Here is a 15369-nt window from a genome sequence, read left to right as displayed (position 1 = left end):
GGTGACACTACATAACACTACATCAGGGTCTCCGCCACCCATACTGGAAGGCCCTGCATCATCACCCCCAACCTATGCACTGCTACTCCTTGGGTCCATCCTAAAAATGGTATAAAATAGTCTTAGAATTTTATCATCTCAACATCACTAACACACTCAACAAACTAGAATCATAGAATATTCCTCTACAATCATTCATCTACAATATCCTTAATCCCAATTTGAGATTCAGTATTACCACTCTTAAACAAGGACCGGCGATAGTATCCATGATTTTCCTAAAATCGTCACCCCAGGAAAACTACAGAAACAACCACGGAACTCCTGCCTCCAAGTTGCAAGATAGAACCCTAAATTCCCAATATCATCCTCTAACAACAATTAACTCATATCTCAATCTACCCATCTCTTATTCTCTTCACAATCCATTCATATACTCTGTTATTCTGCTATTTACTAAAGTCTGCAGAACCTAACAACCTAGGATCTGATACCAAACTGTGACGCCCCGATTTTCATACCATTTTTTTTCATGAAATAACAAATCAATAATACTCAAACATCGGCCACGTCAAAACCCTGATACCATTTAAACATAACCCAGCCCGAAGTGGGATACCGGGTTATCAGTCAAACTTATATAACAACCCTATCAGCGGAAGTCAATATATAAAAATCATCTATAATACAAATAACCAAAGTGCTAAACATCCATATTCATATTTATATACATATCTAACACATCCCAAAAAATCAACCAAAACTCTAGGGAAAACATACATCCCTAGGTCAAAACACTTACCATGTCTATCAGGGTATCAGCTCCCCTCTATCTCAGAGCTCTATCTCTTGGTCTTTCTCAATTCCTTAAAATATTTAGATATTTGGGTGAGACACATCTCAGTAAGACGGAATAAATTATTTACAGTGTGTGGCAGTATGAGTTTCATTATATCATAACATATATTCATTTCAATGATAATATCATCTGAGAAAAATATACCAGTTATACTCTTAATCATATAGATATAATACACAAGCTTTTAAAAGCTTTATTTCAAATTTTCAACTCATTCACATGCAACCCATATTTAATAGCAGAAGTTCCCAAGGATAGGGGAGATTACACGCGCATACATGAAGCCCCCCTTTGCTCTAATATTGTTTGTAACCTTACCCGATTAACTCGGGTACAATTATAACTGATACTTATCAGGGCAATCACCTTACTCAGTAAACCCTTAGGCGGAGAGTTTTACTTCACCTTATTTATTTATGTTATTATACTCACACTTTTTCTTTTCTCTTCCATTTCCATTTCATCATCTAGCACATGAGTGTCCTCGGTAACCAATATATCTGCGTCTGTAACTCATGGTCGCCCTGAGGATATTCTCTCCATGCCATGCTTCCCCCCATGGTCAAGGTTGACTCTCTCCATGCCATGCTTCCCCCCATGATCAAGGTTGTGCGCCCTAAAGGCTGGATCTAACCGCGGTTGGCCTACCTGGTTAGATCAAAATGGGAAATCCATCCATGCGTCTGTAGTACAATTGGTCTGCCATAACCCTAGTTTGAACCTAGGGGAAAAAACTACCCTTCCCATTGGCTCAATCGGCTATCAACACCGCACTCACCATAAGACCATGTGGTTGCACTAACACCTTACTAGCAACGGTACCTTGCTCTATATCAGCAGTCGTCCATCAGGGTTCTCATTTCCAGATATCATCATTCACATTTCACATTCAAATTTTAGTATTCATATTGCAGCATACACATTGCAATATTCACATTTTTATATTTTATTTCAGTATTCACATTGCAATATTCTCATTGCAATATTCACATTGCAAAATTCTCATTGAAATTTTCACATTTCAAGTATTCACATTTCAGTATTCATATTGCAGAATTCTTATTGCAATTTTTCACATTTCCAGTATTCACATTGCAGAATTCTCACTACACTATACACATTTTCACATTCATATTTCAGCATCCACATTTCACATTGCAGAATTCACATTACAATATTCATATTTTCATATTCGCATTTCCACATTTTCATTGTCATAATCACATTCAGTATTCATATCTCATCTCACAATGGTATATATCACATTTAAATATTCTCCTCATTTTTTGTTTCTTCCCATCTTTTCAATGCACATTTCATTCTCATACATATATATATATATATATATATATATATCTCATTTTGCGAATTTCCACATTTTTCATTGAAAACATTTCCATAATCATGTTTCATATTTCAAACATCACAACTCAGTATTACTCATATGTCACACAATTTTTATCTGATAGTCATATCATAATAATTTCAGGAAAAATAGAAAATTCTCATTTCCATGTATTAACTCAACCAGTAGTACTTAAAATACCTATTATAATTTATTCCCCTTACCTGACTTACTGAGAGGTCTGTTAAAAGCCCAAATCCTATGCCCGCGGTGTCCGAAACTCAAAATCCTAAAAATCACATTTTTCCCAAGTTAAACAACTCATTTCCCAGAATAATTCTTATTTAGCACTTCCTAGGTTCTGAATATCCCAAATAACCCATTAAACACTAAAATACTTCACTTACCCTAATTTTGGGATGGTGACCCGAAACTCAAAATTGAAAATCTACTCCGGTTAAGTTGTAGAGAATCTTCCAACGAACCTTGTAGCGGTTCCCAATCATCAATCTAGGCTATAACGAAGCCAGAATCAGAGAGAGAGAGAGAGAGAGAGAGAGAGAGAGAGAGAGAGAGAGAGAGAGAAACTGTAGGTTTAGAGAGAGAGAGTGAGAGGAGAGAGAAATCACGTGCTGAAAATGAGGGTTTCACTATTTATATGCTGGCGTTCTTCGATGAGTTCGAGTGATTAGTCGACGAACCCATGAAGGCATTTCGTTGGTGAGGAGGCTGGTTCGTCGACGAAACTGAAATTTCCTGAAATTCCAAGACTCTCAATATCTTCTCGTCGATGAGACATGTGTGCTTCATCGATGAGTTCTACAGGGACATTCATCAACGAAGACCCTAGGTTCGTTGACAAATCGTCGTTGTTTCCCCCTTTTAAGATTTATTTTCCTTTCTCTCTCCTTAATTATTATTATTTTTCATGAATAAATTTTCCAGGCCTCCACAAAAGGTGAGTGCCCTAATAAGTATCAGTTGTAGCTATACCCAAGTAAATCGGGCAAGGTTACTAATGATATCAGAGCATACGGGAGATACATGTATGGGCGTATAATCTCCCCTATCCTCGGGAACTTCTGCTGTTAAAATATGGGTTGCATGCGAATGAGTTGAAAAATGGAAATAAAGCTTTTAAAAGCCATTGTATTATATCTATATGATTAAGAGTATAATCTGTATATTTTTCTTAGATGGTATTATCACTAAAATGAATATATGTTATGATATATGAGTAGGGGTGAGCATAATTCGTGGAAACCCGAATTAACCAATTTAACCAACCAAAATTGGTCGGTTCGGTTTGGGTAAAAAATCGATTTGGTTGGTTCGGTTGTGGTTTATCTAATTTCGGTTAATCGGCTTTCGGTTTGGTGAACAAGAAATATAAATTTGGTTAACTGATTAACCGATTTAATAATTACTTAAATTTCAAGCATAAATTAACTAGGGTTCTATTTAGTGGTCCGCTCTGCACTCCACAGCTGCTGTCCTCGACTCCTCTCCACTCTCGAGTCTCGACTTCTCCTTCGGTACTTCACTTCTTCTTGAGTTCTCGGCTTCTCTATCTCCACTTCTTAGTTCAAGCGTTCAGCAGTTCTCCAATTCTCCTTTTCAATTTGGCTCGCTTGAGGTCCCCATTCTCGAATCCCTCTTCGTTTTCACGGCTTCACTTGTCCCAAATCCCTCTTCGACTCTTCGCGTGGCAACGACTCTTCACTCAGGTTCAGGTATTTTTCATTTATTCAATGAGTCTCCAATGATCCAATAAACTACACTTGAATAACCCTTTGAAGGCTTGAACAGTCCCTTGTCGTGTTTGTTAAAATGTCTTAATGAAAAGCCCCATGTCTATTGGATGCATCTGTTGTGATGTGTTTGTTAAAATGAATAGATGCAAAATATCCTTTTTTTTTTTAATAAAATTAATAAATGAGCTGCAGAGTAAAAAATTTATAATTATATTCTATTTTTAATAATTAAGTTTAAATAATTTTGGTTAAATTTGGTTAACCGAATTACCCGAACAGTTAATTCGGTCGGTCGAGGTTTGGTTAATATCTCTTATTCGGTCAATTTGGTTAATGGAAATGGTTGACTAAAATTTCTAGTTAATTCGTGTTGACCCTATGGGTTATACCTTGTTTTGATTATGACAAATACTCAGGTATTTAATGTCTGCCGAGTTGATGTGCAGATTTATCTTGGCAGTATCATATGATGGCACTCGGAGACTCAGAGGAAAATGAAGACCCTGAAGACCCTAGTTATAATTTATTTGTTATAATTTATATTTGGGTCTGTAATATTTAAGTAGGAAAGGTTTGTAATATTTAATGCATTTCATGTATGTAGGAACTACAAAGCTCAAAGACCTTAGTACGACTATAGGTCCCTACACAAACTCAAGACCATAGATGAACCTTAGGGAACACCCTTCTGTAGACCTTCAATCGACCGACACCGGATTTTTTCGGTGTCTTCAAAAAGACCTAGAATGACCCTAGGACACTCACACATGAATATATATGTATGCCTAAGTGAATAGGGTGTTTGCATGATCAAATAGGACCAAAATGCACAATATATGCATGTTCGGTCGACTGAACTCCCATGTACAAAAAGCTTTTGATCGATTAAACCGGTGCTGGGTCAACAAGTTGACCATAGCTCGGTCGACTGAATTGACATAGTTCATTTGACCCCGGTTGACCAAACTCCCCAAGGGTCAACTTTATTGACCTCCTGGTCGACCAAGAATAAATTACATTGCAACGCCCTGGTCGACCGAGTTCCCACGTGCGGGAACTCAGTTGTTTGGTCAACCGAACCTCACAAAAATGGGAAAATCGCCTTGGACTTACAAGTCTGGTTGACCGAAGCTTACAGTTCATTTAATGCCCTGGTCGACCGAACCTTAAGAACTTCAGTCAACCGAATTTATCCTCGTCAACTGGTGCTCTCGGGTTGCTCCAAATTTTTTACCGTGGTTAATTTTTTAAATATGGTTAATTAGATTAAAAATGTTTAAAACAATAATAATAATACCCTACATGTCCTAACGACTATAATTTTCCCTCTCTCTATATATAGGTCCTCATTTGCAAAAATTAAAAGAGATTAGGGAGTTTGGTTAGGAAAAAATTTCTCTAAATTTTTGAGTGCCCTTTCTTCATACACATCTCATATACTCATTCTTTTATCATTCCTTTGCCAAATCTTTCTGAGTGAGTACATCTTGAGTAATCCTACAAAGCTATAACTCTCATTGCATTTATTGATATTTGATTTTCATATTGAGAGTTAAGCAAAGATTTTCCCACGAATTTAACTTGATAAATCTTGTGCTGGGAAAACTCTTTAGCTTGAGGATCTTTACATTGTCATTACGAGATTCCTTGAGTAATAATTTTTCGTGTGCAAAATATTTTTCAAAGCTTGTTTTCAAACAACTCTTGTGCTTGATACAATTTGAGAAAATATTTTTGAGTTTGTTTGAATAATATTGCTAGTATCTTTGAAACACTAAGCTGATATTGAAATTTCATATATTTTACTTTCAAAGATTAGCTTGCTCGAACACTCATGTGCTTGATTGTCGTTATATTGAGCGTAGATTGCACATATACACCACTTAGCTTATAGTTCTTACATATTTGGTGTGGATTAATTATTACTTGCGCGTATTGGGTATATATTTGTTTTACATGAAAGCACAATCACTGTACCAACTTGATTGAGAAAAATACTGTTGTATTTCCAGGAACGGGCCTAAAGAGAGAGACTAGCCTTGTGAAATAGTTCTGGATTGGCTTAGACCGGGTTAGGAAAGTTAGGTGCACCATCCTAGTAAGGTGTAGGTTGAGGTCAGTCCCGCTAATTGAACTGATTGTAAAGGTTGAGGTCAACCCTATGCTAATTGACCTGGTTATATTAGGTGCCGCTCCACCCATTAAGTGAGCTATTAGTGTAATTCTCGGGCTTGCAAGCTAGAGGCGAGGATGTAGGTATAGTTGGCCGAACCCCGATTAGATATCGTGTGTCTGTTTATATTGCCGCACTTTATATTTACCACACCTGTATGTTATAGTGTGAATGATGCACATGATTTAAATTCCATATATTATACTTATCTGCGCATTTGGGTAGACATACCCTAGGTTGTGAATATAGTGTTGCTGAACTAGTTGAACCTAGGAGAGAAATTTTTAACTACCCAATTCACCCCCCCCCCCCCTTTTGGGAATACACCAATTCTAACAATTTGGTTAATTAACCAAATTTCACTGAACCGATCGTTTGCTCACCCCTATATTACTCGATCGGCGACAAGACCAGGGGATTCGTAGACGAGTAGTTTGTTTGAGAAAGTTAGGATCTCGGTATTTTCTCGTCAAAGGGAACATGCATTCGTCGACGAGGCCAGGGGACTAGTCGACGAGTTCCCTATTTTTTAGCCCTATTAACCTTCTAAAATGCAGATCCAACCTAGAACAAGTTGATATTAAGGGGACTAGTCGACGAGTTCCCTATTTTTTAGCCCTATTAACCTTCTAAAATGCAGATCCAACCTAGAACAAGTTGATATTAATATTTCATGAAAAAACATGCATCCCTAGTCCATCTATTGGTTATTTTGAGCTTCCAACTATATCTTATGAGGCATGTAAATACAAATATGACTAAATGCACATTACAATTGAAAAAAAAATTAGATTATCTTTATTCTTTTGCTTTTCTACTTCCATGGAATAAGCCAAGTCGTATGCACTTCAAGTTCCTCATAGCTTCCATAGCATTCTTACCATACGTGTGTGCTAAGTAATGATCCTGTTCAAAAGCTCAATGCATAGGTAAGATACTATATGATTTTTTATTATTAAAACAGGATTGGACTCATAAATTCAACACTTATCGCATAACTGACTGATACTTAACAAGTTGTGCTTTAATGTGTCTACAAGTGCAACATTATCAATTAAAAGAGATGTGTTACCCATTCTACCTTTACTTATGATTCTACCCTTGGCGTTATCTCGAAAGTCACAAACCCTTCTTTCTTGTAGGTGAGAGAGGCGAATTTGTTGGCGTCTCCTGTCATGTGCCTTGAACAACCGTTGTCAAGGAACCGTTTGTTCTTCATTGAAGTAGTCTTCAAGCAAACCTGCAAACAAAGTTAGGTGATATGTTTTGGTACCATTCTTTCTTGGGTCCTAGGGGGTTAGTGTTCTTGATCACCCATGCATACTTCTTTTCTTTTCCTCTGTTTCCTCTAAAAGGGCAAGTGAAGCGTACATGACCCTTTCTCTCACAGTATAGGCAAATTTTATTTTCATGCAAAGGGTTTGGTTTAGGTGCTGTGTTTTTACTTAGTAAAGAACTTCTCTTGACCCAAAGATTTGCAAAACCAAAAGATTTATGTGATGATAAACCATAACCTAAAATTTCTTTGTAAATCCCAATTCTTTGAATTCCAAGTAGTTTATCAAAATTTTCTTTCCCGTTGGTAAATTTGTAAATGATGTTTCCTTGATCCTCGATTTTCTTTTTCAATGCCATGTTTTCATTTAAACTCTCATCAATTTGATTTTTCAAATTTTCAATTTTATTTTGGAAAAGCTCATGATCTTTTCGAGAACTTTTAGCAAGTTCTTCAATTTGTGTACTCAAAGATGCATTTTCTTCCTTTAAAGCAGAACAAAGACATATCTCTTTTCTCTTGCATTTTGAGTGTATTTCTTCGAGATGTTTATCTCTCCTTCTAGTTGCAACTAATTCATTAAAGTTTTCTGCAATTTTCTTTCAATTCATCATAATAAGGAAAGTATTCATCATCGGAACTAACCTCATCTTGATCATCCGCCATGAAACAGAAGTTGGCAACTTCATCTTCAAATTCTCCCTCGGTCGAAGTTCCGTCCAGCTCATCCCATCCGGTTGCATTCATAGCTTTGTTCTTTTTTTTGTCTCCTTCCTGATCATTGCCTTTTGTTTTTGAATTGTGGGAAATCAACCATTTGATGTCCGGTTTTCTTGCAATTATAGCACCTCATGCTAAATTCTCCCTTTTCCTTTTGCTTGCCAGCCCTCTTGTTTAGTAAAAATTTTCTAAGTCTTCTTGTAAGGAGAGCTACTTCGTCTTCATTGTCACTCACTTCTTCCTCCACCATTTCCTTTTGACTTGCTACCTTTAAGGTGATCCCCAGTGTCTTTTTGGGCTTTTCAACTTCAAGTGTTGCATTTTTCTTTTTGATCCCATAAGTCATGAGAGATCCAATGAGCTCATCAAGAGTGACCTCTAAGAGATCCTTTGCTTCTTCGATGGCCGTTGACTTTGCATGCCATGATTCTAGTAATGAACGAAGGACTTTCTGCACATTATCCTCTATAGAATAATCCCTACCAAGTGCTTTGAAACCATTTTTTATATATGTAAAACGGGTAAACATGGAAGTAATTGATTCTCCTTCTTCCATTTAAACATTTCATATTATTTAACTAACATATAAATTTTAGATTTCTTAACTTGTGACGTATCTTCATACATTACCTAGAACATATCCCAAATTTCCTTTGTGGTGTCGCACCCACAAATACGATTGTATTCTTCATCACACACAGCCCAATAAAGGAAGTTCTTAGTCTTGAAATTAAGTTGAACTAACTTCGGTTCGTTGTCTAATAACTCCTCAATTTGTTTAGGTACACCTTTGTCACCCTTGAATTCAAAGTCTCCCTTTATGATAACTCTCCACATTTTAAGATCGTAGGATTGGATGAAAATGATAATTCAGTTCTTCCATGCTGGGTAGTTTATCCCGCTGAATGTAGGTTGATGATCAACAGATTGTCCCTAGGTGAGCGGTGTCTCAATCGTATCTACCATTTGATCTTTGCGCTCTAGAATTTACTTCGAAGGTCAAGCGACTAGCTCTGATACCACTTGTCAACCCAAGAGTGCATCTAAAGCAGGGGTGAATAGACACTTTTCGCAGATAATAATATTTTCTACAAAAAAAATATCTTGGCAAGATACAAGTGAATTTTATCACAATAAATTTCAAAGTAAATAATCACAAGCAAATGAAATAAATGAGAAAGAGAAAGAAAATCTTGACACCAAGATATTAATGTGGTTCGGTACCCAGCCTACACCCAAGCCTTGAGACCAATTCAAGGATTGCCAAATCCACTAAACGATCTCCTTTCAAGACGGAGAAGCCTTTGCAAATTAGATACCAAACCCAGCTGCTCACCAAGAGTTGAAAACAAGGTGTTCACCAAGAACCACCTTACAAATGGCTCACCAAGAACCTTCAACCTCACAATGAATCAATAGCAAAAAAAGATTACAAGAGATGCCCCTTCTTGAGTTGATAATACAGATTGAAACCTCACACTACTCTCTTCAACATGTGATGAATAACAAGAATAAAGTGCAAGAGAGCTTTAAGCAATATGAACCCTAAAATGAATGCTTCAACTAACTTAATCAACAACCAAAGCTCAATCCATGTTCTTAATAAATGCCAACGGGTAATATTTATGGGCAAGGGGACGAGCTAGTCATTGGCTGACCGTTGGGAATATATTGATGCAAGACCAAGCAAAAAATAGTTGTTTGAAGCTCATTTATTACGGGTCTACTCGTAGTCAATCATTGACGAGTGCCATCGAGTCATCGACAAGTCGCACTCACTAGTCGATGAGTCACCTGCTTTCATCGACAAGTCACCTGGGCTGACAAAATGAATTTAGCTACTGGAATTATTCATAAATGAGCCAAGCCTGTTTGTCGACGAGTCAACCTCACTAGTCGACGAATGCTATCCATTCGTTGACGACTTGCCTAGTCATTTTATCAATCAAGGCTACTGGATTTTTTAGTCGACGAGTCCCCTATTTTTTTCACATTAATAAGCCTCCAAATGAGTTAACCCATACAAGGACAAGTGCATATGAATTATATTGATCCTAATGAAAGTTTAGGCTTGTCCTAATGATGTTTTAAGATGTCTTGTTTAGAAAACCAAGGTTGAAGGCTCGTTTGGACATCTTATGCTCTAGCATGACTTGGTATACATGTAAAAACTTATTTTGATGTTCTATACTACATGAACTAAATGCACATGCATTTGCTCATCTCTTGCAAGATATTCTCATCAACCATCACAAGCACAAGAGTTACAAGACATTTCCTATCAGCTCACACACAACCCAACATACATATAAGCATAAACAAGTATTCACATAAGCTCCGGTTGGTTGTGCTTAATTTGAGTATTCCTTGTGTTGACTTTGGTCATGACTTTTGCTCATTTCTTCATAATTGTACATCTGATCCTCATGCTTGCTTTGGTATTGTCCTATAAACCTGAACTGAACTTGAGGATGTAGATTAGTTAACCTGAGGGTCACTAATGGGTTGTTATTATCAAAACCAACTAGATGGGATACCTTAGCCACTAAGGCTAACAACAATATTGATACTTGCTAAGTTTAAAATCAATTCTGGGAATATTGTTATGCTAAACATAGAACTTCCATTCTTAAAATATTGAAATAGCATATTTTTCGTGTTTAACTTGATTCCTTTGTGAAAGAATCAATTGGGACTTATTTCTGAATAGCATCATACACCTTTTCAAAATCCTTCAACATGTGAAATGAAGCTTGATTTATTGTGTTTATGTTTAGTTAATCAAACTCTTGTTTTAAATTGTATTGAGTGTATGTGCTTGCTTGTGAGGGTTGAACCGTAGGACATAAGTCGACCATCCCCATTCTACATCAATGAGATGCTTACCATTTCTCTGGATGTCTCCTTTTATAGTTGGAGATGACATGCCCTTATTAAATTTAGCATTTATTCGCTAATTATGTTGACGATGGGAGGTTTCATCTTGGTTTAATGGTATTAATTGAAGGTTAATTGTAGAACCTTGATTTTCGCTTTTTGTTAATTTTTAATTTATTTTTTCAATCTTATTTTTATGTCATATCAGAAAACTACAGATTATAGACCGTAATAGATTATGTGATGATGTCAATCTTAGGATCACTATTAGAAAACTACTTGTACCTAAGGACACATAAAATAAGGTCTGCACTATGCACATGTCAAAAATAGATTAATCACAAAATGTGAGGGAGTGCATGTTACGAAACCAGTGTATAAGTTCATTATTAGGCTTAGACTATCAAAATTTTCAATTAAAATAAATAAAATATATTTTAATTATAAATTAAACTCACACTACAATAATAGAACCTTGAGCAAAATCCTGAAACTTCATTGATCTTTGAAAATTACTATAATTGTGTAAAAATAATTTTATCTTTTTAAAAAATTTTAAAATTAAATTTCAAACTAGAAAGATTAGAACCCCGTGAAAAACCCTAAAATTTCATTAATCTTTGAAAATTACTACAATGGTGTAAAAGTAATTTTAGAATAAATGAAATTACTTGAATGCATAATTTTTGAATATATCAATCTCAAATTTTGAGTTCTTTGTTCTTTTTAAAATTCCTAAAATTAAACCAAATCAAGTAAGGTGATCACTATATTAATATTCTAGTTCCACAAATACGAATTTTACCATGCCAACAACAATAATTAATTAAACAAACACCAACTAAATTTAATTTTACATAAAATAGTTTAGGAATTTAACTATAATGTGGACTTTATACAGTAATCTCTATAAAAAAAAAATAGATTTTTTATGCATTTCACATGCATGCATTTTCTAGAATAATTTACAATTATAAATTTTGCCATTATTCCTATATATTTTGTCATAATTCTTAATATATTTTTGGTACAAAATTTAAATAAGTTATAAGAATGATTGTTCCTTAGACATGATAACATGGCATCCCTTGAAGAAATTGGAGAAAGAAAATTATGACAAAAGAAATGATTCCAATACGTAAAATTTGAAATTCATCAATCACAAGATGTTATATAATATTTAGTCTACTAAAGTATAATAAGATTTTATCATTAGCACCCACACCAAATCAAATCTCTCACTAGGATCAACTACCTGTGGTGGGTTTCAAATTTTATGATGAAAAATGTTCATTCTTTTTAGTCTCAAGGTTTCATAGACTAGGTTTTGATAATAACAAACTATTTTACATTAATGACGTTACTTTTCAGTTCTAATTTAACAAATTTTAAGCCATTAAAGCTTGAAGATTGAGAGAATTCAAAGATCCTTTTATTTATCTTTCTATACTTATTTATCTCTCTCAATTATACGTTTGTCTGCTTAAACTCCATTTTTTTATCACAGGATGGCACAAGAAAATCTTATTTCAAACCCCAAATTTAGTGAAAAAGTTTTTAGATTTATGAGAAATTTGAAATGAGTAGGAATAGATTGTATCATGCATATTACTGAGGGATAGGTTGATCAGCCCTAGGAATAGGTCAACTAGCCTTTGGGATAGGTCGACCAATCCAGTAGAGTGGTCGACTATCTGACCAACTAACATATCCTAATGGACAAAAAACTACTAGTTTGTTTTTAAACTCTATATATATATTCTAAGCCCGAAGAAAGGAAGTAGAGGATACTACTGTCACATTTGCCTATACTAGTATTCTCAACCTCTCTTAAATCTCTCAAATTTGTTTATCTTCTTCAAAGAGAGATAATTCCAAATTCTGTGTACCTAGCTTAACATTTACCTTGGGAGATTTTGTACTCATATTTGATCTTTTGAGGAACTTCTTTAGTTGTGTTCAAACTTTAGTGACCGCAAAGTAAATGGTGTCATTGGTGTTTGGTTATATTGGTGACCTACCTCTATGAAAGAAGAAGATTGTTAGTAGAACCTCATATTGATTGAATCTAGAGAGAGCGGACATATATATAGTTCACGTCTTCCTTTCTTTATCCTTTATTTAACTTATTTAAAAAAAAAAAAAAAGATTTTCTTAATTTGTTTTAAATTTGATAATCAAATATATATATTTCAGAGTATGAATTTTGAACTTTAAATTTGAATTTGGGTAGATTCAGACAAATTATAATGCAATTTTATGTCATATCTTATTCAAATCCAGTACAAATCCAAATTCAAGTACTACACAAACATAGAGTTATAGTCTCATTAAACCCAACTCCTCCCATTGAATTGTCACTTGGGCAATCACTAAGTCCCCATTTGGAACTTGAGAAATCTTAGACAAAAGAAAGAAAAATATTTGGTTATCAAGGAAAGTAAGAAATAAAACAAAAAAAAAATATCTAAATCAATGAATAGAAATATGATTTTAAACACCAATTACATTAAATTTATAAAATTTTTAATCTCATTGAACTAAAATTTAATTCTTAGTAATATTTGATATAGAAAAAAAATAAAAAATAAATCTTTTCTTTTCCTTACTTTTCCTTTTTCCTTAATCCAAACTGTGTTCAAGCCTTTCTCGGGAAAAAAAGGAATAAGGGAGAGAGTGGAGTAGGGCTGCTGGTTGGGGCGAGTGAAATATGAAGCCGGCAGGTGCATGTTGTCATCACATGCATCCAATTTTCTTTTTTCTACCCTCTGAGAAATAACCTATTATATGCTGAGATCCAGTGGTTTCAAGGACTATTTAATGATTTAGAATTGTAATTATTATCCATAATGCATGTTTTAAATAAAAAAAAATTTAAATTTAAAAAGCTAATTAAATATTTTGTAAATATTACGACTCATTCCTCTCTTTGTCAACTCATACACCTTAGCATGCCTAATTCTGAAGTCTAAGATGTAAAAATTTTCGTCAAAATCTCGATTCAAGAAAAAGCACACATACAAAATTTATCTCCCGATTTGAAAATAGGCTTTCTCCCCCATATTGCAATACTCAAATTAAGATTTTGCGTTGTAAAATATTATTTACCTAATTTCACCAGTCATTTTCAAAAAGATATAACGGTGTAAACCAAGAACAGATAAAGGGCTAGACTTGTAATTTGATTAACATTATTTTAAGTGAGAAGCCTATCTGTTGATTCTTAAAGTATGCAAGTAAAGTAAGCACAAAAAATATTCTTCATATTTAAAGAAAGTGATCGTGTTTATTTTAAAAATAAAAAACTCAAAAGCAAGTCATAAAGAATTCACAATTTAATCCCAAAAACTAATAGGTTACTTCTTAATTCACATTCGTAATCTCCCACCATCCATATCTTGTGAATAAGGCTCCAATGTGGAGAGGGGTAAATAACATGTGTCCTATCCTATTAATTGTTTTAAATTATCACATTGTTATGTGATGGCATCCAACAATGTTGTTATTTTTTTTTATTTGAAAATTATAATTATATAGATCAAAATTGAAAATGTACATCTACACTGGGATTACTCAAGAGAGAGGAGAACTTAGCTCCATCCGAATAAACAAGCCTAGTGCAAATACATCAAACCTGGGCATTCCCAGGGACTATTTAGCCAGACTCAACTCTTATCTTTTACATCTCCAGAACATTACCTTAAGTACAACTCAAATTTACATCACAACCTGGGCATACCCAGGGTTACAATCACTAGATAGATAACATCTCAATTACATAGAAAAGGGAATTTATCATATGCTACTCTAAAAACATGAATCTATATCACTTTAAAGATAGCTTCAGGGTGGGTGATGACTCCCTCAAACCTCCTCTTATTTCTAAAATTCCATAATCAATATATTGGGATGGCAAGGCTTGCTATCTCGGGCCCTAACTGAAACCCAATACCCTTGCATTCCTTTCGGAGCCATTTAAGTTTGGCCTTAATAGTGGTCATAGCCCTTGTCATACCTAGCCAGTTTCTCACGTTGCTCCAGAAATCAGAAGATACTCTGCAATTGAAATAAAAATGGTCTAAACTTTCAGTCTCCCCACCACACAGTCCACATGTTCTGTCAGTTCCATCTTCACTGAATTTATCACGACTTTCCTTTTGCAGCTAACCACAGGATGAAAGAACATTTCGGGTCACAAATATTCTTCCAATTACCCTCTGCCATGGTACAGCCTCTCCCTTCACTCTCCAAAAGTTGTAAGCCTCAGAGCACTGAAATTTACCATCAACAACCCATTTTTTTATCAGCTCTCCAACCAGCCTTCTATCACCAAGCTGATTTAATAGTTTATCTTTGATCTCAATC

The 15369-nt window shown here is 34.9% G+C and overlaps 1 protein-coding gene across 1 annotated transcript; it reads right to left on the bottom strand.

Annotated features, from left to right (window-relative positions):
* Positions 1-7218: 7218 nt before the first annotated feature.
* Positions 7219-8683, bottom strand: LOC131160879 (uncharacterized). The gene is made up of 3 exons (XM_058116756.1): positions 8342-8683; positions 8053-8181; positions 7219-7371 (listed from the first exon to the last, which is right to left on the bottom strand). Exons 1-3 carry the CDS (start codon positions 8681-8683, stop codon positions 7219-7221), a joined length of 624 nt encoding a protein of 207 aa, XP_057972739.1.
* Positions 8684-15369: the final 6686 nt, after the last annotated feature.

The sequence above is a fragment of the Malania oleifera genome, chromosome 7 (genome assembly GCF_029873635.1).
Source record: "Malania oleifera isolate guangnan ecotype guangnan chromosome 7, ASM2987363v1, whole genome shotgun sequence".
NCBI lineage: Eukaryota > Viridiplantae > Streptophyta > Magnoliopsida > Santalales > Ximeniaceae > Malania > Malania oleifera.
This window is presented reverse-complemented; position numbering and strand designations above follow the sequence as displayed.

Excerpts from the sequence above, each read along its gene's own strand:
- LOC131160879 (XM_058116756.1), bottom strand. The coding sequence starts at position 8,683 with ATGGAAGAAGGAGAATCAATTACTTCCATGTTTACCCGTTTTACATAT. Across the intron at positions 8,182-8,341 it reads TGAGTGACAATGAAGACGAA|GAAGGAGACAAAAAAAAGAA; the intron begins GTAGCTCTCCTT and ends GGCAATGATCAG. Across the intron at positions 7,372-8,052 it reads TGGCGGATGATCAAGATGAG|GTTTGCTTGAAGACTACTTC; the intron begins GTTAGTTCCGAT and ends CTTTGTTTGCAG.